The 26,600-nt window shown below is 51.5% G+C and overlaps 1 protein-coding gene across 1 annotated transcript in view; it reads right to left on the bottom strand.

Annotated features, from left to right (window-relative positions):
* col11a1a (collagen, type XI, alpha 1a) overlaps window positions 1-26,600 on the bottom strand; it is a 1,142,395-nt gene that overhangs the window by 357,116 nt on the left and 758,679 nt on the right. The window contains 2 exon segments of the mRNA XM_072510277.1: window positions 21,674-21,714; window positions 21,717-21,780. Of these exon segments, the coding sequence (XP_072366378.1) occupies window positions 21,674-21,714; window positions 21,717-21,780 (105 nt within the window).

A 26,600-nucleotide genomic window follows, 5' to 3' on the forward strand; every position in this document is an offset into this window, starting at 1 on the left:
CACTCAAAGACAAAAGAGGGAATTTATGAATGGAGTCAGAGGAAATGGGTGAGATTCTTAATGAGTACTTTGCATCGGTATTCACCAAGGAGAGGGACATGACGGATGTTGAGGCTAGGGATGGATGTTTAAATACTCGAGGTCAAGTCGGCATAAGGAAGGGGGAAGTTTTGGATATTCTAAAAGGCATTAAAGTGGACAAGTCCCCAGGTCCGGATGGGATCTATCCCAGGTTACTGAGGGAAGAAATAGCTGGGGCCATAACAGATGTCTTTGCAACATCCTTGAGCACGGGTGAGGTCCCGAAGGATTGAGAGAATTGCTAATGTTGTCCCTTTGTTATAAGAAGGGTAGCAGGGATAATCCAGGGCATTATAGACTGAGCTTGACGTCAGTGGTAGGCAAACTGTTGGAGAAGATACTGAGGGATAGGATCTATTCACATTTGGAAGAAAATAGACTTATCAGTGATAGGCAGCATGGTTTTGTGCAGGGAAGGTCATGTCTTACAAACCTAATAGAATTCTTTGAGGAAGTGACAATGTTAATTGATGAGGGAAGGGCTGTAGATGTCATATACATGGACTTCAGTAAGGCGTTTGATAAAGTTTCCCATGGCAGGTTGATGGAAAAAGTGAAGTCGTATGGGGTTCAGGGTGTACTAGCTAGATGGACAGAGAGTAGTGGTGGAAGGGAGTGTCTCAAAATGGAGAAAGGTGACTAGTGGTGTTCCACAGGGATCCGTGCTCGGACCACTGTTGTTTGTGATATACATAAATGATCTGGACGAAGGTATAGGTGGTCTGATTAGCAAGTTTGCAGATGATACTAAGATTGGTGGAGTTGCAGATAGCGAGGAGGACTGTCAGAGAATACAGCAAAATATAGATAGATTGGAGAGTTGGGCAGAGAAATGGCAGATGGAGTTCAATCCAGACAAATGCGAGGTGATGCATTTTGGATGATCTAATTCAAGAGCGGACTATACGGTCAATGGAAGAGTCCTGGGGAAAATTGATGTACAGAGAGATCTGGGAGTTCAGGTCCATTGTACCCTGAAGGTGGCAACTCAGGTCAATAGAGTGGTCAGGAAGGCATACAGCATGCTTGCCTTCATCGGACTGGATATTGAGTACAAGTGTCGGCAGGTCATGTTACAGTTGTATAGGACTTTGGTTAGGCCACATTTGGAATACTGCGTGCAGTTCTGGTCGCCACATTACCAGAAGGATGTGGATGCTTTAGAGAGGGTGCAGAGGAGGTTCACCAGGATGTTGCCTGGTGTGGAGGGTGCTCGCTATGAAGAAAGGTTGAGTAGATTAGGATTGTTTTCGTTGGAAAGACGGAGGTTGAGGGGGGACCTGATTGAGGTCTACAAAATTATGAGAGGTACAGACAGGGTGGACAGCAACAAGCTTTTTCCAAGAGTGGGGGTGTCAATTACAAGGGGTCACGATTTCAAGGTGAGAGGGGGAAAGTTTAAGGGAGATGTGCGTGGAAAGTTGTTTACGCAGAGGGTGGTGGGTGCCTGGAACGCTTTGCCAGCGGAGGTGGTAGAGGCGGGCACGATAGCATCATTTAAGATGCATCTAGACAGATATATGAACGGGCGGGGAACAGAGGGAAGTAGAACTTTGGAAAATAGGTGACAGGTTTAGATAAAGGATCTGGATCGGCGCAGGCTGGGAGGGCCGAAGGGCCTGTTCCTGTGCTGTAATTTTCTTTGTTCTTTGTTCATTACCTTCAGCTGCCTGGCCCCTAAACTCCTCCCCAAACCTCGCCAACTCTCTCTGCCTCTCTCTGCTCCTTAAAGATGTCCCATTAAACCCATCTCCTTGTACAAGCTTTTGGTCACCTGCCCCAATATCTCCTTATAGCTCAGTGTGGCAGTCATGCCTGATTTACATTCTTGTGAGGTGCTTTGAGCTGTACAGCACTGGTGCTGTACAAATGCAAGTTGGGTCCTGGCAGCATTTGAATTCAAATTGTTGGATAACTCACTAACTTTCTGAGGATTTTCACATGATTGCACTATATATTCTTGAACATATTCCAAATACTAGAATAATACTATACGATCATAAGGCATAGAAGCAGAAGGAGGCCATTCAGCCCATCGAGCTACCTCCACAGAAACCTGAGCTCCCACCTTGTAGAAAATGAAAAATTCAAATTGGATTTCAATAAATATTTGAATAAATTTGAGTTTCAGTAAAAGTGACCATGAGAATGTCGGATTATCATTAAAACAAATGTCCTTCAGACAAGGAAACTGATGGCAGTCCTTGTGACTCCTGTCCCGCACAAATGTGATTGGCTCTTTAATACCCTCCATCCAGATGCCTCGCTATTTCTTCCTTGATGATAGATTCCAGCATCTTCCCTACTACCGAAGTTAAGCTAACTGGCCTATAATTACCCGCTTTCTGCCTACCTCCTTTTTTAAACAGTGGTGTCACGTTTGCTAATTTCCAATCCGCCGGGACCACCCCAGAGTCTAGTGAATTTTGGTAAATTATCACTAGTGCATTTGCAATTTCCCTAGCCATCTCTTTTAGCACTCTGGTATGCACTCCAACAGAGCCAGGAGACTTGTCTACCTTTAGCCCCAATAGCTTGCCTATCACTACCTCCTTGGTGATAACAATCCTCACCTGTCATAGCCTCATTTCCATCAGTCACTGGCATGTTATTTGTGTCTTCCACTGTGAAGACCGACCCAAAAAACCTGTTCAGTTCCTCAGCCATTTCTTCGTCACCCATTATTAAATCTCCCTTCTCATCCTCTAAAGGACCAATATTTATCTGAGCCACTCTTTTTTGTTTTATATATTTGTAGAAACTTTTGCTATCTGTTTTTATATTCTGAGCAAGTTTACTCTCATAATCTATCTTACTCTTCTTTATAGCTTTTTTAGTAGCTTTCTGTTGCCCCCTAAAGATTTCCCAGTCCTCTAGTCTCCCACTAATCTTTACCACTTTGTATGCTTTTTCCTTCAATTTGATTCTCTCCCTTATTTCCTGAGATATCCACGGTCGATTTTCCCTCTTTTTACCGTCCCTCCTTTTTGTTGGTATAACCCTTTGCTGGGCACTGTGAAAAATCACTTGGAAGGTTCTCCACTGTTCCTCAACTGTTTCACCATAAAGTATTTGCTCCCAGTCTACCTTAGCTAGCTCTTCTCTCATCCCATTGCTGAAGTTGCTGAATTCATAATTGCCAATGACACGCACTGTCCGAGATCGAATGAATGTAAATAATAAATTATACATTGGTCCTGCTTCCTGTGATCTATCAATAAACTGTATTCCAGCTGCTCTTTCTCCAGAGCCCTGTGAGTTTATCGCCCCCAATTATTTATCCAGTTCCCTTTTGAAAGTTATTGTTGAATCTGCTTCCACCGCCCTTTCAGGCAGCACCTTCCAGATCACAACAACTCGCTGTGTAAAAAACATCCTCCTCATCTCCCCCTCTGCTTCACAACAACTCGCTGTGTAAAAAACATCCTCCTCATCTCCCCCTCTGCCTCACAACAACTCGCTGTGTAAAAAACATCCTCCTCATCTCCCCCTCTGCCTCACAACAACTCGCTGTGTAAAAAACATCCTCCTCATCTCCCCCTCTGCCTCACAACAACTCGCTGTGTAAAAAACATTCTCCTCAACTCCCCCTCTGCCTCACAACAACTCGCTGTGTAAAAAACATCCTCCTCATCTCCCCCTCTGCCTCACAACAACTCGCTGTGTAAAAAACATCCTCCTCATCTCCCCCTCTGCCTCACAACAACTCGCTGTGTAAAAAACATCCTCCTCATCTCCCCCTCTGCCTCACAACAACTCGCTGTGTAAAAAACATCCTCCTCATCTCCCCCTCTGCCTCACAACAACTCGCTGTGTAAAAAACATCCTCCTCATCTCCCCCTCTGCTCCTCAACAACTCGCTGTGTAAAAAACATCCTCCTCATCTCCCCCTCTGCCTCACAACAACTCGCTGTGTAAAAAACATCCTCCTCATCTCCCCCTCTGCCTCACAACAACTCGCTGTGTAAAAAACATCTTCCTCATCTCCCCCTCTGCCTCACAACAACTCGCTGTGTAAAAAACATCCTCCTCATCTCCCCCTCTGCCTCACAACAACTCGCTGTGTAAAAAACATCCTCCTCATCTCCCCCTCTGCCTCACAACAACTCGCTGTGTAAAAAACATCCTCCTCATCTCCCCCTCTGCCTCACAACAACTCGCTGTGTAAAAAACATCCTCCTCATCTCCCCCCCTGCCTCACAACAACTCGCTGTGTAAAAAACATCCTCCTCATCTCCCCCTCTGCCTCACAACAACTCGCTGTGTAAAAAACATCCTCCTCATCTCCCCCTCTGCCTCACAACAACTCGCTGTGTAAAAAACATCCTCCTCATCTCCCCCTCTGCCTCACAACAACTCGCTGTGTAAAAAACATCCTCCTCATCTCCCCCTCTGCCTCACAACAACTCGCTGTGTAAAAAACATCCTCCTCATCTCCCCCTCTGCTTCACAACAACTCGCTGTGTAAAAAACATCCTCCTCATCTCCCCCTCTGCCTCACAACAACTCGCTGTGTAAATAACATCCTCCTCATCTCCCCCTCTGCCTCACAACAACTCGCTGTGTAAAAAACATCCTCCTCATCTCCCCCTCTGCCTCACAACAACTCGCTGTGTAAAAAACATCCTCCTCATCTCCCCCTCTGCTTCACAACAACTCGCTGTGTAAAAAACATCCTCCTCATCTCCCCCTCTGCCTCACAACAACTCGCTGTGTAAAAAACATCCTCCTCATCTCCCCCTCTGCCTCACAACAACTCGCTGTGTAAAAAACATCCTCCTCATCTCCCCCTCTGCCTCACAACAACTCGCTGTGTAAAAAACATCCTCCACATCTCCCCCTCTGCCTCACAACAACTCGCTGTGTAAAAAACATCCTCCACATCTCCCCCTCTGCCTCACAACAACTCGCTGTGTAAAAAACATCCTCCTCATCTCCCCCTCTGCTTCACAACAACTCGCTGTGTAAAAAACATCCTCCTCATCTCCCCCTCTGCCTCACAACAACTCGCTGTGTAAAAAACATCCTCCTCATCTCCCCCTCTGCCTCACAACAACTCGCTGTGTAAAAAACATCCTCCTCATCTCCCCCTCTGCCTCTCAACAACTCGCTGTGTAAAAAACATCCTCCTCATCTCCCCCTCTGCCTCACAACAACTCGCTGTGTAAAAAACATCCTCCACATCTCCCCCTCTGCCTCACAACAACTCGCTGTGTAAAAAACATCCTCCTCATCTCCCCCTCTGCTTCACAACAACTCGCTGTGTAAAAAACATCCTCCTCATCTCCCCCTCTGCCTCACAACAACTCGCTGTGTAAAAAACATCCTCCTCATCTCCCCTTCTGCCTCACAACAACTCTCTGTGTAAAAAACATCCTCCTCATCTCCCCCTCTGCCTCACAACAACTCGCTGTGTAAAAAACATCCTCCTCATCTCCCCCTCTGCCTCACAACTCGCTGTGTAAAAAACATCCTCCTCATCTCCCCCTCTGCCTCACAACAACTCGCTGTGTAAAAAACATCCTCCTCATCTCCCCCTCTGCCTCACAACAACTCGCTGTGTAAAAAACATCCTCCTCATCTCCCCCACTGACTCACAACAACTCGCTGTGTAAAAAACATCCTCCTCATCTCCCCCTCTGCCTCACAACAACTCGCTGTGTAAAAAACATCCTCCTCATCTCCCCCTCTGCCTCACAACAACTCGCTGTGTAAAAAACATCCTCCTCATCTCCCCCTCTGCCTCACAACAACTCGCTGTGTAAAAAACATCCTCCTCATCTCCCCCTCTGCCTCACAACAATTCGCTGTGTAAAAAACATCCTCCTCATCTCCCCCTCTGCCTCACAACAACTCGCTGTGTGAAAAACATCCTCCTCATCATCCCCTCTGCCTCACAACAACTCGCTGTGTAAAAAACATCCTCCCCATCTCCCCCTCTGCCTCACAACAACTCGCTGTGTAAAAAACATTCTCCTCATCTCCCCCTCTGCCTCACAACAACTCGCTGTGTAAAAAACATCCTCCTCATCTCCCCCTCTGCCTCACAACAACTCGCTGTGTAAAAAACATCCTCCTCATCTCCCCCTCTGCCTCACAACAACTCGCTGTGTAAAAAACATCCTCCTCATCTCCCCCTCTGCCTCACAACAACTCGCTGTGTAAAAAACATCCTCCTCATCTCCCCCTCTGCCTCACAACAACTCGCTGTGTAAAAAACATCCTCCTCATCTCCCCCTCTGCCTCACAACAACTCGCTTTGTAAAAAACATCCTCCTCATCTCCCCCTCTGCCTCACAACAACTCGCTGTGTAAAAAACATCCTCCTCATCTCCCCCTCTGCCTCACAACAACTCGCTGTGTAAAAAACATCCTCCTCATCTCCCCCTCTGCCTCACAACAACTCACTGTGTAAAAAACATCCTCCTCATCTCCCCCTCTGCCTCACAACAACTCGCTGTGTAAAAAACATCCTCCTCATCTCCCCCTCTGCCTCACAACAACTCGCTGTGTAAAAAACATCTTCCTCATCTCCCCCTCTGCCTCACAACAACTCGCTGTGTAAAAAACATCCTCCTCATCTCCCCCTCTGCCTCACAATAACTCGCTGTGTAAAAAACATCCTCCTCATCTCCCCCTCTGCCTCACAACAACTCGCTGTGTAAAAAACATCCTCCTCATCTCCCCCTCTGCCTCACAACAACTCGCTGTGTAAAAAACATCCTCCTCATCTCCCCCTCTGCCTCACAACAACTCGCTGTGTAAAAAACATCCTCCTCATCTCCCCCTCTGCCTCACAATAACTCGCTGTGTAAAAAACATCTTCCTCATCTCCCCCTCTGCCTCACAACAACTCGCTGTGTAAAAAACATCCTCCTCATCTCCCCCTCTGCTTCACAACAACTCGCTGTGTAAAAAACATCCTCCTCATCTCCCCCTCTGCCTCACAACAACTCGCTGTGTAAAAAACATCCTCCTCATCTCCCCCTCTGCCTCACAACAACTCGCTGTGTAAAAAACATCCTCCTCATCTCCCCCTCTGCCTCCCAACAACTCGCTGTGTAAAAAACATCTTCCTCATCTCCCCCTCTGCCTCACAACAACTCGCTGTGTAAAAAACATCCTCCTCATCTCCCCCTCTGCCTCACAACAACTCGCTGTGTAAAAAACATCCTCCTCATCTCCCCCTCTGTCTCACAACTCGCTGTGTAAAAAACATCCTCCTCATCTCCCCCTCTGCCTCACAACAACTCGCTGTGTAAAAAACATCCTCCTCATCTCCCCCTCTGCCTCACAACAACTCGCTGTGTAAAAAACATCCTCCTCATCTCCCCCTCTGCCTCACAACTCGCTGTGTAAAAAACATCTTCCTCATCTCCCCCTCTGCCTCACAACAACTCGCTGTGTAAAAAACATTCTCCTCATCTCCCCCTCTGCCTCACAACAACTCGCTGTGTAAAAAACATCCTCCTCATCTCCCCCTCTGCCTCACAACAACTCGCTGTGTAAAAAACATCCTCCTCGTCTCCCCCTCTGCCTCACAACAACTCGCTGTGTAAAAAACATCCTCCTCATCTCCCCCTCTGCCTCACAACAACTCGCTGTGTAAAAAACATCCTCCTCATCTCCCCCTCTGCCTCACAACAACTCGCTGTGTAAAAAACATCCTCCTCATCTCCCCCTCTGCTTCACAACAACTCGCTGTGTAAAAAACATCCTCCTCATCTCCCCCTCTGCCTCACAACAACTCGCTGTGTAAAAAACATCCTCCTCATCTGCCCCTCTGCCTCACAACAACTCGCTGTGTAAAAAACATCCTCCTCATCTCCCCCTCTGCCTCACAACAACTCGCTGTGTAAAAAACATCCTCCTCATCTCCCCCTCTGCCTCACAACAAGTCGCTGTGTAAAAAACATCCTCCTCATCTCCCCCTCTGCCTCACAACAACTCGCTGTGTAAAAAACATCCTCCTCATCTCCCCCTCTGCCTCACAACAACTCGCTGTGTAAAAAACATCCTCCTCATCTCCCCCTCTGCTTCACAACAACTCGCTGTGTAAAAAACATCCTCCTCATCTCCCCCTCTGCCTCACAACAACTCGCTGTGTAAAAAACATCCTCCTCATCTCCCCCTCTGCCTCACAACATCTCGCTTTGTAAAAACATCCTCCTCATCTCCCCCTCTGCCTCACAACAACTCGCTGTGTAAAAAACATCCTCCTCAACTGCCCCTCTGCCTCACAACAACTCGCTGTGTAAAAAACATTCTCCTCATCTCCCCCTCTGCCTCACAACAACTCGCTGTGTAAAAAACATCCTCCTCATCTCCCCCTCTGCCTCACAACAACTCGCTGTGTAAAAAACATCCTCCTCATCTCCCCCTCTGCTTCACAACAACTCGCTGTGTAAAAAACATCCTCCTCATCTCCCCCTCTGCCTCACAACAACTCGCTTTGTAAAAACATCCTCCTCATCTCCCCCTCTGCCTCACAACAACTCGCTGTGTAAAAAACATCCTCCTCATCTCCCACTATGCCTCACAACAACTCGCTGTGTAAAAAACATCCTCCTCATCTCCCCCTCTGCCTCACAACAACTCGCTGTGTAAAAAACATCCTCCTCATCTCCCCCCCTGCCTCACAACAACTCGCTGTGTAAAAAACATTCTCCTCATCTCCCCCTCTGCCTCACAACAACTCGCTTTGTAAAAACATCCTCCTCATCTCCCCCTCTGCCTCACAACAACTCGCTGTGTAAAAAACATTCTCCTCATCTCCCCCTCTGCCTCACAACAACTCGCTGTGTAAAAAACATCCTCCTCATCTCCCCCTCTGCCTCACAACAACTCGCTGTGTAAAAAACATCCTCCTCATCTCTCCCTCTGCATCACAACATCTCGCTGTGTAAAAAACATCCTCCTCATCTCCCCCTCTGCCTCACAACAACTCGCTGTGTAAAAAACATCCTCCTCATCTCCCCCTCTGCCTCACAACAACTCGCTGTGTAAAAAACATCCTCCTCATCTCCCCCTCTGCCTCACAACTCGCTGTGTAAAAAACATCCTCCTCATCTCCCCCTCTGCCTCACAACTCGCTGTGTAAAAAACATCCTCCTCATCTCCCCCTCTGCCTCACAACAACTCGCTGTGTAAAAAACATCCTCCTCATCTCCCCCTCTGCCTCACAACAACTCGCTGTATAAAAAACATCCTCCACATCTCCCCCTCTGCCTCACAACAACTCGCTGTGTAAAAAACATCCTCCTCATCTCCCCCTCTGCCTCACAACAACTCGCTGTATAAAAAACATCTTCCTCATCTCCCCCTCTGCCTCACAACAACTCGCTGTGTAAAAAACATCCTCCTCATCTCCCCCTCTGCCTCACAACAACTCGCTGTATAAAAAACATCTTCCTCATCTCCCCCTCTGCCTCACAACAACTCGCTGTGTAAAAAACATCCTCCTCATCTCCCCCTCTGCCTCACAACAACTCGCTGTATAAAAAACATCCTCCTCATCTCCCCCTCTGCCTCACAACAACTCGCTGTGTAAAAAACATCCTCCTCATCTCCCCCTCTGCCTCACAACAACTCCGTGTAAAAAACATCCTCCTCATCTCCCCCTCTGCCTCACAACTCGCTGTGTAAAAAACATCCTCCTCATCTCCCCCTCTGCCTCACAACTCGCTGTGTAAAAAACATCCTCCTCATCTCCCCCTCTGCCTCACAACAACTCGCTGTGTAAAAAACATCCTCCTCATCTCCCCCTCTGCCTCACAACAACTCGCTGTGCAAAAAACACCCTCCTCATCTCCCCCTCTGCCTCACAACAACTCGCTGTGTAAAAAACATCCTCCTCATCTCCCCCTCTGCCTCACAACAACTCGCTGTGTAAAAAACATCCTCCTCCTCTCCCCCTCTGCCTCACAACAACTCGCTGTGTAAAAAACATCCTCCTCATCTCCCCCTCTGCCTCACAACAACTCGCTGTGTAAAAAACATCCTCCTCATCTCCCCCTCTGCCTCACAACAACTCGCTGTGTAAAAAACATCCTCCTCATCCCCCCCTCTGCCTCACAACAACTCGCTGTGTAAAAAACATCCTCCTCATCTCCCCCTCTGCCTCACAACAACTCACTGTGTAAAAAACATTCTCCTCATCTCCCCCTCTGCTTCACAACAACTCGCTGTGTAAAAAACATCCTCCTCATCTCCCCCTCTGCTTCACAACAACTCGCTGTGTAAAAAACATCCTCCTCATCTCCCCCTCTGCTTCACAACTCGCTGTGTAAAAAACATCCTCCTCATCTCCCCCTCTGCCTCACAACAACGCGCTGTGTAAAAAACATCCTCCTCATCTCCCCCCCTGCCTCACAACAACTCGCTGTGTAAAAAACATCCTCCTCATCTCCCCCTCTGCCTCACAACAACTCGCTGTGTAAAAAACATCCTCCTCATCTCCCCCTCTGCCTCACAACAACTCGCTGTGTAAAAAACATCCTCCTCATCTCCCCCTCTGCCTCACAACAACTCGCTGTGTAAAAAACATCCTCCTCATCTCCCCCTCTGCCTCACAACAACTCGCTGTGTAAAAAACATCCTCCTCATCTCCCCCTCTGCCTCACAACAACTCGCTGTGTAAAAAACATCCTCCTCATCCCCCCCTCTGCCTCACAACAACTCGCTGTGTAAAAAACATCCTCCTCATCTCCCCCTCTGCCTCACAACAACTCGCTGTGTAAAAAACATCCTCCTCATCTCCCCCTCTGCCTCACAACAACTCGCTGTGTAAAAAACATCCTCCTCATCTCCCCCTCTGCTTCACAACAACTCGCTGTGTAAAAAACATCCTCCTCATCTCCCCCTCTGCCTCACAACAACTCGCTGTGTAAAAAACATCCTCCTCATCTCCCCCTCTGCCTCACAACAACTCGCTGTGTAAAAAACATCCTCCTCATCTCCCCCTCTGCCTCACAACAACTCGCTGTGTAAAAAACATCCTCCTCATCTCCCCCTCTGCCTCACAACAACTCGCTGTGTAAAAAACATCCTCCTCATCTCCCCCTCTGCCTCACAACAACTCGCTGTGTAAAAAACATCCTCCTCATCTCCCCCTCTGCTTCACAACAACTCGCTGTGTAAAAAACATCCTCCTCATCTCCCCCTCTGCCTCACAACAACTCGCTGTGTAAAAAACATCCTCCTCATCTGCCCCTCTGCCTCACAACAACTCGCTGTGTAAAAAACATCCTCCTCATCTCCCCCTCTGCCTCACAACAACTCGCTGTGTAAAAAACATCCTCCTCATCTCCCCCTCTGCCTCACAACAAGTCGCTGTGTAAAAAACATCCTCCTCATCTCCCCCTCTGCCTCACAACAACTCGCTGTGTAAAAAACATCCTCCTCATCTCCCCCTCTGCCTCACAACAACTCGCTGTGTAAAAAACATCCTCCTCATCTCCCCCTCTGCTTCACAACAACTCGCTGTGTAAAAAACATCCTCCTCATCTCCCCCTCTGCCTCACAACAACTCGCTGTGTAAAAAACATCCTCCTCATCTCCCCCTCTGCCTCACAACATCTCGCTTTGTAAAAACATCCTCCTCATCTCCCCCTCTGCCTCACAACAACTCGCTGTGTAAAAAACATCCTCCTCAACTGCCCCTCTGCCTCACAACAACTCGCTGTGTAAAAAACATTCTCCTCATCTCCCCCTCTGCCTCACAACAACTCGCTGTGTAAAAAACATCCTCCTCATCTCCCCCTCTGCCTCACAACAACTCGCTGTGTAAAAAACATCCTCCTCATCTCCCCCTCTGCTTCACAACAACTCGCTGTGTAAAAAACATCCTCCTCATCTCCCCCTCTGCCTCACAACAACTCGCTTTGTAAAAACATCCTCCTCATCTCCCCCTCTGCCTCACAACAACTCGCTGTGTAAAAAACATCCTCCTCATCTCCCACTATGCCTCACAACAACTCGCTGTGTAAAAAACATCCTCCTCATCTCCCCCTCTGCCTCACAACAACTCGCTGTGTAAAAAACATCCTCCTCATCTCCCCCCCTGCCTCACAACAACTCGCTGTGTAAAAAACATTCTCCTCATCTCCCCCTCTGCCTCACAACAACTCGCTTTGTAAAAACATCCTCCTCATCTCCCCCTCTGCCTCACAACAACTCGCTGTGTAAAAAACATTCTCCTCATCTCCCCCTCTGCCTCACAACAACTCGCTGTGTAAAAAACATCCTCCTCATCTCCCCCTCTGCCTCACAACAACTCGCTGTGTAAAAAACATCCTCCTCATCTCTCCCTCTGCATCACAACATCTCGCTGTGTAAAAAACATCCTCCTCATCTCCCCCTCTGCCTCACAACAACTCGCTGTGTAAAAAACATCCTCCTCATCTCCCCCTCTGCCTCACAACAACTCGCTGTGTAAAAAACATCCTCCTCATCTCCCCCTCTGCCTCACAACTCGCTGTGTAAAAAACATCCTCCTCATCTCCCCCTCTGCCTCACAACTCGCTGTGTAAAAAACATCCTCCTCATCTCCCCCTCTGCCTCACAACAACTCGCTGTGTAAAAAACATCCTCCTCATCTCCCCCTCTGCCTCACAACAACTCGCTGTATAAAAAACATCCTCCACATCTCCCCCTCTGCCTCACAACAACTCGCTGTGTAAAAAACATCCTCCTCATCTCCCCCTCTGCCTCACAACAACTCGCTGTATAAAAAACATCTTCCTCATCTCCCCCTCTGCCTCACAACAACTCGCTGTGTAAAAAACATCCTCCTCATCTCCCCCTCTGCCTCACAACAACTCGCTGTATAAAAAACATCTTCCTCATCTCCCCCTCTGCCTCACAACAACTCGCTGTGTAAAAAACATCCTCCTCATCTCCCCCTCTGCCTCACAACAACTCGCTGTATAAAAAACATCCTCCTCATCTCCCCCTCTGCCTCACAACAACTCGCTGTGTAAAAAACATCCTCCTCATCTCCCCCTCTGCCTCACAACAACTCCGTGTAAAAAACATCCTCCTCATCTCCCCCTCTGCCTCACAACTCGCTGTGTAAAAAACATCCTCCTCATCTCCCCCTCTGCCTCACAACTCGCTGTGTAAAAAACATCCTCCTCATCTCCCCCTCTGCCTCACAACAACTCGCTGTGTAAAAAACATCCTCCTCATCTCCCCCTCTGCCTCACAACAACTCGCTGTGCAAAAAACACCCTCCTCATCTCCCCCTCTGCCTCACAACAACTCGCTGTGTAAAAAACATCCTCCTCATCTCCCCCTCTGCCTCACAACAACTCGCTGTGTAAAAAACATCCTCCTCCTCTCCCCCTCTGCCTCACAACAACTCGCTGTGTAAAAAACATCCTCCTCATCTCCCCCTCTGCCTCACAACAACTCGCTGTGTAAAAAACATCCTCCTCATCTCCCCCTCTGCCTCACAACAACTCGCTGTGTAAAAAACATCCTCCTCATCCCCCCCTCTGCCTCACAACAACTCGCTGTGTAAAAAACATCCTCCTCATCTCCCCCTCTGCCTCACAACAACTCACTGTGTAAAAAACATTCTCCTCATCTCCCCCTCTGCTTCACAACAACTCGCTGTGTAAAAAACATCCTCCTCATCTCCCCCTCTGCTTCACAACAACTCGCTGTGTAAAAAACATCCTCCTCATCTCCCCCTCTGCTTCACAACTCGCTGTGTAAAAAACATCCTCCTCATCTCCCCCTCTGCCTCACAACAACGCGCTGTGTAAAAAACATCCTCCTCATCTCCCCCCCTGCCTCACAACAACTCGCTGTGTAAAAAACATCCTCCTCATCTCCCCCTCTGCCTCACAACAACTCGCTGTGTAAAAAACATCCTCCTCATCTCCCCCTCTGCCTCACAACAACTCGCTGTGTAAAAAACATCCTCCTCATCTCCCCCTCTGCCTCACAACAACTCGCTGTGTAAAAAACATCCTCCTCATCTCCCCCTCTGCCTCACAACAACTCGCTGTGTAAAAAACATCCTCCTCATCTCCCCCTCTGCCTCACAACAACTCGCTGTGTAAAAAACATCCTCCTCATCCCCCCCTCTGCCTCACAACAACTCGCTGTGTAAAAAACATCCTCCTCATCTCCCCCTCTGCCTCACAACAACTCGCTGTGTAAAAAACATCCTCCTCATCTCCCCCTCTGCCTCACAACAACTCGCTGTGTAAAAAACATCCTCCTCATCTCCCCCTCTGCTTCACAACAACTCGCTGTGTAAAAAACATCCTCCTCATCTCCCCCTCTGCCTCACAACAACTCGCTGTGTAAAAAACATCCTCCTCATCTCCCCCTCTGCCTCACAACAACTCGCTGTGTAAAAAACATCCTCCTCATCTCCCCCTCTGCCTCACAACAACTCGCTGTGTAAAAAACATCCTCCTCATCTCCCCCTCTGCCTCACAACAACTCGCTGTGTAAAAAACATCCTCCTCATCTCCCCCTCTGCCTCACAACAACTCGCTGTGTAAAAAACATCCTCCTCATCTCCCCCTCTGCCTCACAACAACTCGCTGTGTAAAAAACATCCTCCTCATCTCCCCCTCTGCCTCACAACAACTCGCTGTGTAAAAAACATCCTCCTCATCTCCCCCTCTGCTTCACAACAACTCGCTGTGTAAAAAACATCCTCCTCATCTCCCCCTCTGCCTCACAACAACTCGCTGTGTAAAAAACATTCTCCTCATCTCCCCCTCTGCCTCACAACAACTCGCTTTGTAAAAAACATCCTCCTCATCTCCCCCTCTGTCTCACAACTCGCTGTGTAAAAAACATCCTCCTCATCTCCCCCTCTGCCTCACAACAACTCGCTGTGTAAAAAACATCCTCCTCATCTCCCCCTCTGCCTCACAACAACTCGCTGTGTAAAAAACATCCTCCTCATCTCCCCCTCTGCCTCACAACAACTCGCTGTGTAAAACACATCCTCCTCATCTCCCCCTCTGCCTCACAACAACTCGCTGTGTAAAAAACATCCTCCTCATCTCCCCCTCTGCCTCACAACAACTCGCTGTGTAAAAAACATCCTCCTCATCTGCCCCTCTGCCTCACAACAACTCGCTGTGTAAAAAACATCCTCCTCATCTCCCCCTCTGCCTCACAACAACTCGCTGTGTAAAACACATCCTCCTCATCTCCCCCTCTGCCTCACAACAACTCGCTGTGTAAAAAACATCCTCCTCATCTGCCCCTCTGCCTCACAACAACTCGCTGTGTAAAAAACATCCTCATCATCTGCCCCTCTGCCTCACAACAACTCGCTGTGTAAAAAACATCCTCCTCATCTCCCCCTCTGCCTCACAGCAACTCGCTGTGTAAAAAACATTCTCCTCATCTCCCCCTCTGCTTCACAACAACTCGCTGTGTAAAAAACATCCTCCTCATCTCCCCCTCTGCCTCACAACAACTCGCTGTGTAAAACACATCCTCCTCATCTCCCCCTCTGCCTCACAACAACTCGCTGTGTAAAAAACATCCTCCTCATCTCCCCCTCTGCCTCACAACAACTCGCTGTGTAAAAAACATCCTCCTCATCTCCCCCTCTGCCTCACAACAACTCGCTGTGTAAAAAACATCCTCCTCATCTCCCCCTCTGCTTCACAACAACTCACTGTGTAAAAAACATCCTCCTCATCTCCCCCTCTGCCTCACACCAACTCGCTGTGTAAAAAACATTCTCCTCATCTCCCCCTCTGCCTCACAACAACTCGCTGTGTAAAAAACATCCTCCTCATCTCCCCCTCTGCCTCACAACAACTCGCTGTGTAAAAAACATCCTCCTCATCCCCCCCTCTGCCTCACAACAACTCGCTGTGTAAAAAACATCCTCCTCATCTCCCCCTCTGCCTCACAACAACTCGCTGTGTAAAAAACATCCTCCTCATCTCCCCCTCTGCCTCACAACAACTCGCTGTGTAAAAAACATCCTCCTCATCTCCCCCTCTGCGTCACAACAACTCGCTGTGTAAAAAACATCCTCCTCATCTCCCCCTCTGCCTCACAACAACTCGCTGTGTAAAAAACATCCTCCTCATCTCCCCCTCTGCCTCACAACAACTCGCTGTGTAAAAAACATCCTCCTCATCTCCCCCTCTGCCTCACAACAACTCGCTGTGTAAAAAACATCCTCCTCATCTCCCCCTCTGCCTCACAACAACTCGCTGTTTTCTCAGCTTCTTTTGCAACCACCTTTAATCTGTGCTGTCAGTTTCTTTATTTTTTTAAATATAAATTCAGAGTACCCGATTATTTTTTTCCAATTAAGGGGTATTTTAGCGCGGCCAATCCACCTACCCTGCACATCTTTGGGTTGTGGGGGTGAAACCCACGCAGGCACTGGGAGAATGTGCAAACCCCACACGGACAGTGACCCAGAGCCGGGATCGAACCTGGGACCTCGACGCCGTGAGGCAGCAGTGCTAACCCACTGAGCCACCGTGCTAGCCCCATCAGTTTCTTTATTAATTCATTCATGGGATATGATTAAGGGGAGCATTTACTACCCATCGCGAAATGTCCTTCAGAAGGTGGTGCTGAGCTGCATTCTGCAATACAACTGAGCGGCTTGCTCGACCATTTCAGTGTCAACCACATTGCTGTGGGTCTGGAGTCACGTGTAGGCCAGACCAGGTAAGGACGGCAGATTTCCTTCCCTAAAGGACATTAGTGACCCAGATGAGTTTTTATGACAATCTTGTACTTTCATGGCCAATAATACTAAGAGTGTGTGTACCAGAGTTGTGTTCTCAGATCCTTCCTTTGCAGGAGTGACTGATACCAGCCAGGAAATGCAACAGAACAACGTGCATCTTTGCTGCCTCAAATGAATATTGGGAATGTCTTGGAAAGACAATGTGTTGGATATAGAAGTACACCAGTTTGCAGGAACCCCAACATGTTTGCTCTCTTGAGTCAGTGGCGACTTGGTCAGTTGAGCTAAATGGATGACAGCCATATCCCTGAATAAAATGCTCTCTAATGAGTACGAGACCTAAAGTTCGCCCACGTCTGTGATACAATGTCTGTAAGTGAGGCTTCAGTTTGTCAGCGATCGGAGTCAGGGCGTGGGAAGTATGTGCTGCTATCCAGATACAAGCAGTTAGGAAGAGTGTGGATGAAGCAGAGGTTTAAAGAAATGACCGGATGATGGTCATTTCCATTGTCCAGAAGCCTCGGGCCAGCGGGATTCCTGTGTCGCCGTGGAAACACTGCCCACAACAGACAATGTCCAATAACGGACGTGACAGACACCCCGGTTACACATCATCATCTCACAAAACAGGCAGATCTATCACCATAGCAACACACTCTGAAAATCATTGTATGGTCAAACATGGTTTTACAAAAAGGAAATCATGTTTAACAAATTTATTAAAACATTTTGAGGGTGTAACCAGTGGGTTTATAAAGAATCAGCAGCTGCAGCAATACTGTCATTTCCAAAAGACATTGAATAAGATACCAAGATGTAAGATTAATACACAAGATAACGGCTCATGCGTGGTGGTGATTAACCGACACGTTGGGAGGAGGAATAAATGGGGCTTTGTCAAGTTGGCAGGTTGTGTCTCGTGGAGGGTTACATGGGTCAGTGTGTGACCTCTGCCATTTACAATCTTTGTTGGTAACTTCAATGAAGAGAATGAGAATAATAGCCGGGATTCTCCGGTATCCGGCGAGCGGGTCGTACCGACGCCGAGGAGTGGCATGAACCACTCCGGCATTGGGCCGCCCGGAAGGTGCTGAATCCTCCTCACCTTCAGCGGTCAGGCCGGCGGAGGTGGCGGGGTTGGCACCGAAGGGCCTCTGCCGGCCTGCGCGAGTTTGTGCATGCGCGGGGGTGCCAGCGCAGGGGGTGCCAGCACGGGGGTGCCAGCACGAGGGTGCCAGCGCGGGGGTGCCAGCGCGGGGGTGCCAGCACGGGGGTGCCAGCACGGGGGTGCCAGCGCGGGGGTGCCAGCACGGGGGTGCCAGCACGGGGGTGCCAGCGCGGGGGTGCCAGCGCGGGGGTGCCAGCGCGGGGGTGCTAGCACGGGGGTGCCAGCACGGGGGTGCCAGCACGGGGGTGCCAGCGCGGGGGTGCCAGCGCGGGGGTGCCAACATGTGCTGGCATCATCCCAGTGCAGGCGCAGGGGAGTTCTTCTCCGTGCCAGCCATGGCGGGCCGTTACACCTGGCGGCATGGAGGGAAAGAGTGCCCCCAGGGCACAGGCCCGCCCGCGGATCGGTAGGCCCCGATCGCGGGCCAGGCCACCGTGGGGGCCAGGGGCAGATCCCCCGCGCCCCCCCCGAGGACTCCGCAGGCTGACGCAGAGCCAGGTCCCGCCAGTAAGGACCTGGTCTAATTTACACCGGCGGGACCAGCCGAAAACGGGCGGCCACTCGGCCCATCGCGGGGCAGATAATCACCGGGGGGGGGGGGGGGGGGGGGGGTGTGTGCTGCCAACGGCCCCTTACCGCGCGCATGATTCCTGCCCCCACCGAAAAACCGCCGCCGGAGAATTCGGCAACCAGTTGGATTCACGCCGCCCCCCGGCGATTCTCCGGCCTGGCGGGGGGGGTCGGAGAATCCCGCCCAATGTGTTTAAGTTGCTGATGGTACCAAGTCAGGTGGGAGGGTAAGCTGTGTGGAGAACACACAGAGGCTGCAAAGGGATCTAGAGACAGGTTAAGGAAGAGGGCAACAAAATGGTGGAGGGAATATAATGTGGGACGTTAATCACCTTGATAGTCAGAATTAAATAGCAGAATATTTTTGAAAAGTCATGAAGCTTTGAAATGCTGATGTTCAAAGAGACTTGGCTGCAGTCATACAAGGAAACAGTCAGCAGGCAAGCAACCAGGAAGACAATGGCGTTAGTTTTTATTGCAAAGAGGATTGGAGGACAGGAATAAAGAGATCTTCCTGTAATTGTACAGGGTTTGCCGAGTCCACATCTGGAATACTGTGAGCAGGTCCGGTCTCCATATTTCAGAAAGGATAAACTCGCATTGGAAACAGAATAACAAAGGTTCACTGGATTGGTCCCCGGGACAAGGGAATTGTCCTGTGACGGGAGGCTGAGTAAATTGGGGTTCATATTCTCTGGGGTTTAGAAGAATGTGAGGGGATGTCACTGAAACCTCGCAGGTTCGGAGGGGCTGGACAGGGTGAACTCTGGGAGATAGTTTCCACTGGGGTGAGGGGGGGGATCTGAAACACGGGACACAGACTCAGGATAAGGACTCAATCAATTGGACTGAGATGAAGAGAAATGACTTCACTCAGGACTTTGTGAATCTTTGGAGTCCTCCAGCCCAGAGGATGGGGGAGGCTCCGTTCCGGAGTGTTTTGAAGATTGAGGACAATAGATCCTGAGATAGATGGAGCAGCTGGGAAGGGGGGAAAAGGGAGTCGGGGAAGAAGGTCAGCTATGGTCGTGTTGACTGGCGGAGCAGGTGGGACAGGCTGGATCTACCACTCCTGCTCTCGTTTCTAACTCTGGTGATTTGGGGAGTTGTGGATATTGGGATTGGGATTGTTTGGTGTTCTGGGCAATTGGAGGAAGTTCAGGGTCATGGAGGGTGTTTAGCTGATTGGGGGGTCTGGGGGTATTTGGCAGTTTGTCATGGTTTGCGGGACAGTGGTATTGTGGCTGGTTTAGTAATCCAGAGACCCAGGGTAACGCTCTGGGGACCCGGGATCGAATCCCACCAGGGCAGACGGTGAAATTTGAATTCAATAAAGATCTGGAATCAAAAGTCTAATGATGACCATGAAACCATTGCCGATTTTCGTAAAAACCCATCTGGGTCACTAATGTCCTTTAGGGAAGGAAATCTGCCGTCCTTACCTGGTCTGGCCTACACGTGACTCCAGACCCACAGCAATGTGATTGACTCTTAACTGCCCTCAGGGATGGGCAATAAACGCTGGTCCAGCGACACCCATATCCCATAAATAAAAATGATTAAAGAGACTGGTCACTGGGGGAATGTTGGGGGAATGAGGTCGGAGCTGAATGACTTATTTCCCACCGTGAACAGGTTGGGATGAAGTAACAGAAGCGAATCAGCAATTTGAGTGACAGGGGCCGGATTCTCCCCTACCCAGCGGGAGGGAGGTCCCGGCGCCGGAGAGTGGTGTGAACTACTCCAGCATCGGGCCGCCCCCAAGGTGTGGAATCCTTCAGGGGCTAGGTACTCTGCACCTTCAGGGGCTAGGTACTCTGCACCTTCAGGCGCTAGGTACTCTGCACCTTCAGGCGCTAGGTACTCTGCACCTTCAGGGGCTAGGTACTCTGCACCTTCAGGCGCTAGGTACTCTGCACCTTCAGGGGCTAGGTACTCTGCACCTTCAGGCGCTAGGTACTCTACACCTTCAGGCGCTAGGTACTCTGCACCTTCAGGCGCTAGGTACTCTGCACCTTCAGGCGCTAGGTACTCTGCACCTTCAGGGGCTAGGTACTCTGCAGCTTCAGGGGCTAGGTACTCTGCACCTTCAGGCGCTAGGTACTCTGCACCTTCAGGGGCTAGGTACTCTGCAGCTTCAGGCGCTAGGTACTCTGCACCTTCAGGCGCTAGGTACTCTGCACCTTCAGGGGCTAGGTACTCTGCACCGTCAGGCGCTAGGTACTCTGCACCTTCAGGCGCTAGGTACTCTGCACCTTCAGGGGCTAGGTACTCTGCAGCTTCAGGCGCTAGGTACTCTGCAGCTTCAGGCGCTAGGTACTCTGCACCTTCAGGCGCTAGGTACTCTGCAGCTTCAGGGGCTAGGTACTCTGCACCTTCAGGGGCTAGGTACTCTGCACCTTCAGGGGCTAGGTACTCTGCACCTTCAGGCGCTAGGTACTCTGCACCTTCAGGGGCTAGGTACTCTGCAGCTTCAGGCGCTAGGTACTCTGCACCTTCAGGGGCTAGGTACTCTGCAGCTTCAGGGGCTAGGTACTCTGCACCTTCAGGGGCTAGGTACTCTGCAGCTTCAGGCGCTAGGTACTCTGCACCTTCAGGGGCTAGGTACTCTGCAGCTTCAGGGGCTAGGTACTCTGCACCTTCAGGGGCTAGGTACTCTGCACCTTCAGGCGCTAGGTACTCTGCACCTTCAGGGGCTAGGCCCGCCCCGGAGTGGTTTGCGCCAGGCTGGCCGGGCGGGGAAGGGGCTGGCGTGTGCTGGCGTCATCCCCGCGCATGCGCAGGGGGGGTCATCTCCGCGTCAGCCATGGCGGAGGAATAGCAGCCGACGCGGAGGAATAGACTGCCCCCACGGCACAGACCCACCCGCGGATCGGTGCGCCCTGATCGCGGGCCAGGCCACCGTGGGGGCACCTCCCGGGGCCAGAGCCCCACAAGGCCGCCTGCACCACCAGGTCCCGCCGGTAAGGACCTGTTCTAATGTACGCCGGCGGGACGGGATTCACGACGCCCCCCGGCGATTCTCCGACACGGCGGGGGGGTCGGAGAATCCCGCCCAGGTTATCAGATCTAAGACAAGTCAGCCACCCTGATGTGAACACTGCCCTGACTCGCTGTCCCAGTGGAGTCCTCCCCTGACGAAAGGCAAGACTCACCTTAGCACCTTCTTTCCCTGCAGATCCTGGGAGCCCTTGCTCCCGGGTGGCCCAGGAGGCCCTGGGTGCCCTCTCTCACCTAAGGGTCCTGTCTCTCCAGTTGGCCCCTAACAGAAACATCAAGAGTTAAAGAAACAATCAACACGAGAAACCAACAACAGGCATCGTTCATTAAACTTTGCTTATCATTGAACATTCATTTTATTAAATAAATTGAAAGTACCTAATTCTTTTTTTTCCAATTAAGGGGCAATTTAGTGTGGCCAATCCACCGACCCTGCACGTCTTTGGGTTGTGATGGCGAAACCCACGCAGACACGGGGAGAATGTGCAAACTCCACACGGACTGTGACCCGGGGCCGGGATTGAACCCGGGTCCTCGGTGCCGTGAGGCAGCAGTGCTAACCATTGTGCTACCCGTAATTGTTAGACGATATTATCAGGATATCAGATATCAGAAGATATTAACTATTCGTAACTAGGAGGTACCTTCTCATTAAGAGGAGAATTTATTCCCACAATTTACCTAAGATCGATGAAGAATAATTATTAAACCATTCACAAACCCTGAGCAGGCATCAGATTTTAAAATAACTCCCTGGAATATTTCAATATTTATCACGGAGAGGTTTGATTGCACCGAGTGTTCTCTGGGACGGAAGCAGAATGGCGAGTCGGGAACTATCAGGAAAGACTGAACAGCTGGGCACTTTTCTCCTGGGAAATTCAGACTGAGGAGCAACTTGGAAGGTCTTTAAGAGTTCAACAGGGTCGACACAGAGAGGGTGTTTCCGAAACTAGCAATACGAGATCATCACTGCGAAATGCAATGGGGAGTTCAGGAGAAACTCCATTACCCAGAGAGTGGGGAGAATGTGGGACACGGTCCCACAGGGAGTGGGGAGAATGTGGGACTCGGTCCCACAGGGAGTGGGGAGAATGTGAAACTCGGTCCCACAGGGAGAGGGGAGAATGTGGGACTCGCTCCCACAGGGAGTGGGGAGAATGTGGGACTCGGTCCCACAGGGAGTGGGGAGAATGTGGAACTCGCTCCCACAGGGAGTGGGGAGAATGTGGGACTCGATCCCACAGGGAGTGGGGAGAATGTGGGACTCGCTCCCACAGGGAGTGGGGAGAATGTGGGACTCGCTCCCACAGGGAGTGTGGAGAATGTGGGACTCGATCCCACAGGGAGTGGGTAGAATGTGGAACTCGCTCCCACAGGGAGTGGGGAGAATGTGGAACTCGCTCCCACAGGGAGTGGGGAGAATGTGGGACTCGGTCCCACAGGGAGTGGGGAGAATGTGGGACTCGCTCTCACAGGGAGTGGGGAGAATGTGGGACTCGCTCTCACAGGGAGTGGGGAGAATGGGGAACTCGCTCCCACAGGGAGAGGGGAGAATGTGGGACTCGCTCCCGCGGAGAGTGGGGAGAATGTGGAACTCGCTCCCACAGGGAGTGGGGAGAATGTGGAACTCGCTCCCACAGGGAGTGGGGAGAATGTGGGACTCGCTCCCACAGGGAGTGGGGAGAATGTGGGACTCGCTCCCACAGGGAGTGGGGAGAATGTGGGACTCGCTCTCACAGGGAGTGCGGAGAATGTGGAACTCGCTCCCACAGGGAGTGGGGAGAATGTGGGACTCGCTCCCACGGGGAGTGGGGAGAATGTGGAACTCGCTCCCACAGGGAGTGGGGAGAATGTGGGACTCGCTCTCACAGGGAGTGGGGAGAATGGGCAACTCGCTCCCACAGGGAGTGGGGAGAATGGGGAACTCGCTCGCACGGGGAGTGGGGAGAATATGGGACTCGCTCCCACAGGGAGAGGGGAGAATGTGGGACTCGCTCTCACAGGGAGTGGGGAGAATGGGGAACTCGCTCCCACAGGGAGTGGGGAGAATGTGGAACTCACTCCCACAGGGAGTGGGGAGAATGAGGAACTCGCTCCCACAGGGAGTGGGGAGAATGTGGGACTCGGTCCCACAGGGAGTGGGGAGAATGTGGGACTCGCTCTCACAGGGAGTGGGGAGAATGTGGGACTCGCTCTCACAGGGAGTGGGGAGAATGGGGAACTCGCTCCCACAGGGAGAGGGGAGAATGTGGGACTCGCTCTCACAGGGAGTGGGGAGAATGGGGAACTCGCTCCCACAGGGAGTGGGGAGAATGTAGAACTCGCTCCCACAGGGAGTGCGGAGAATGTGGAACTCGCTCCCACAGGGAGTGGGGAGAATGTGGGACTCGCTCCCACAGGGAGTGCGGAGAATGTGGAACTCGCTCCCACAGGGAGTGGGGGAGAATGTGGGACTCGCTCCCACAGGGAGTGGGGAGAATGTGGGACTCGCTCCCACAGGGAGTGGGGAGAATGTGGAACTCGCTCCCACAGGGAGAATGTGGAACTCGTTCCCACGGGAAGTGGGGAGAATGTGGAACTCGTTCCCACGGGAAGTGGGGAGAATGCGGAACTCGCTCCCACAGGGAGTGGGGAGAATGGGGAACTCGCTCCCACAGGGAGTGGGGAGAATGTGGGACTCGCTCCCACAGGGAGTGGGGAGAATGTGGGACTCGCTCCCACGGGGAGTGGGGAGAATGTGGAACTCGCTCCCACGGGGAGTGGGGAGAATGTGGGACTCGCTCCCACAGGGAGTGGGGAGAATGCGGGACTCGCTCCCACAGGGAGTGGGGAGAATGTGGGACTCGATCCCACAGGGAGTGGGGAGAATGTGGAACTCGCTCCCACAGGGAGTGGGGAGAATGTGAGACTCGCTCCCACGGGGAGTGGGGAGAATGTGGAACTCGCTCCCACGGGGAGTGGGGAGAATGTGGGACTCGCTCCCACAGGGAGTGGGGAGAATGTGGGACTCGCTCCCACAGGGAGTGGGGAGAATGCGGGACTCGCTCCCACAGGGAGTGGGGAGAATGCGGGACTCGATCCCACAGGGAGTGGGGAGAATGTGGGACTCGGTCCCACAGGGAGCGGGGAGAATGTGGGACTCGGTCCCACAGGGAGCGGGGAGAATGTGGGACTCGGTCCCACAGGGAGCGGGGAGAATGTGGGACTCGCTCCCACAGGGAGCGGGGAGAATGTGGGACTCGCTCCCACAGGGAGCGGGGAGAATGTGGGACTCGCTCCCACAGGGAGCGGGGAGAATGTGGGACTCGCTCCCACAGGGAGCGGGGAGAATGTGGGACTCGCTCCCACAGGGAGCGGGGAGAATGTGGGACTCGCTCCCACAGGGAGTGGGGAGAATGTGGGACTCGCTCCCACAGGGAGTGGGGAGAATGTGGGACTCGCTCCCACAGGGAGTGGGGAGAATGTGGGACTCGCTCCCACAGGGACTGGGGAGAATGTGGGACTCGCTCCCACAGGGAGTGGGGAGAATGTGGGACTCGCTCCCACAGGGAATGGGGAGAATGTAGGACTCACTCCCACAGGGTGTCGGGAGAATGTGGGACTCGCTCCCACAGGGAGTGGGGAGAATGTGGGACTCACTCCCACAGGGAGTGGGGAGAATGTGGGACTCGCTCCCACATGGACTGGGGAGAATGTGGGACTCGCTCCCACAGGGAGTGGGGAGAATGTGGGACTCGCTCCCACAGGGAGTGGGGAGAATGTAGGACTCTCTCCCACAAGGTGTCGGGAGAATGTGGGACTCGCTCCCACAGGGAGTGGGGAGAATGTGGGACTCGCTCCCACAGGGAGTGGGGAGAATGTGGGACTCGCTCCCACAGGGAGTGGGGAGAATGTGGGACTCGCTCCCACAGGTAGTGGGGAGAATGTGGGACTCGCTCCCACAGGGAGTGGGGAGAATGTGGGACTCGCTCCCACAGGGAGTGGGGAGAATGTGGGACTCGCTCCCACAGGGAGTGGGGAGAATGTGGGACTCACTCCCACAGGGAGTCGGGAGAATGTTGGACTCGCTCCCACAAGGAGTGGGGAGAATGTGGGACTCGCTCCCACAGGGAGTGGGGAGAATGTGGGACTCGCTCCCACAGGGAGTGGGGGGAATGTGGGACTCGCTCCCACAGGGAGCGGGGAGAATGTGGGACGTGTTCTGAATATGTTGGATGCTGTATTCGCAGCAATGAGTCTGAATCCCTACAGCATAGAACATACAGTGCAGAAGGAGGCCATTCGGCCCATTGAGTCTGCACTGACCCACTTAAGCCCTCACTTACACCCTATCCCCGTAATCCATTAACGCACCCCACCTTTTTGAACAATAAGGGACAATTTAGCACGGCCAATTCACCTAACCTGCACGTCTTTGGACTGTGGGAGGAAACCGGAGCACCCGGAGGAAACCCACGCACACACGGGGAGGATGTGCAGACTCCACACAGACAGTGACCCAAGCCGGGAATCGAACCTGGGACCCTGGAGCTGTGAAGCATGGTGCTAACCACTGTGCTACCACACTGCCCAAGCCAGGAATGGGCTCACTTTCACATTGAGCCACTTCTCCAGGGTTTGGAGATGATGGTGTGTGTCCCTCTTCCCCAAGGGATTTCCAGGCGGTGATGAATAAATAATCTCAAAAGGACTGGAGGAGGATCGGGAGTGTGTCTGCACTAAAACCAGGATTGCGGAGCGCACGGCAATGTGACTGACATTCCATCACTCATCATAACCTGTCATAATCTGACACAAACATGGCAATTAATGGATGATAAATGCAGATCCAGACTTCAACTGAACTCCACTCATTTCTAAAGCAAAATTGACTGACAACTATTAGAAAGAGATTTCAGGTCTGCAAGTAACGGGTGGTGGAGCAGGCTGAGCTGGGATTGCTCATACCCAGAGTTACTACAGGCTGGAGGGCCGGAATCATCATGGTATGGTCCAATGGTAATGGAGTTACTGACCAATCTCACTGATCAATCGCTGTCAGTGAATCGACAGACCCCCCCTCCTCGAGCTGAGCTGAGG

This window comes from Scyliorhinus torazame, chromosome 7 (genome assembly GCF_047496885.1).
Source record: "Scyliorhinus torazame isolate Kashiwa2021f chromosome 7, sScyTor2.1, whole genome shotgun sequence".
In the NCBI taxonomy this organism is placed as follows: Eukaryota; Metazoa; Chordata; class Chondrichthyes; order Carcharhiniformes; family Scyliorhinidae; genus Scyliorhinus; species Scyliorhinus torazame.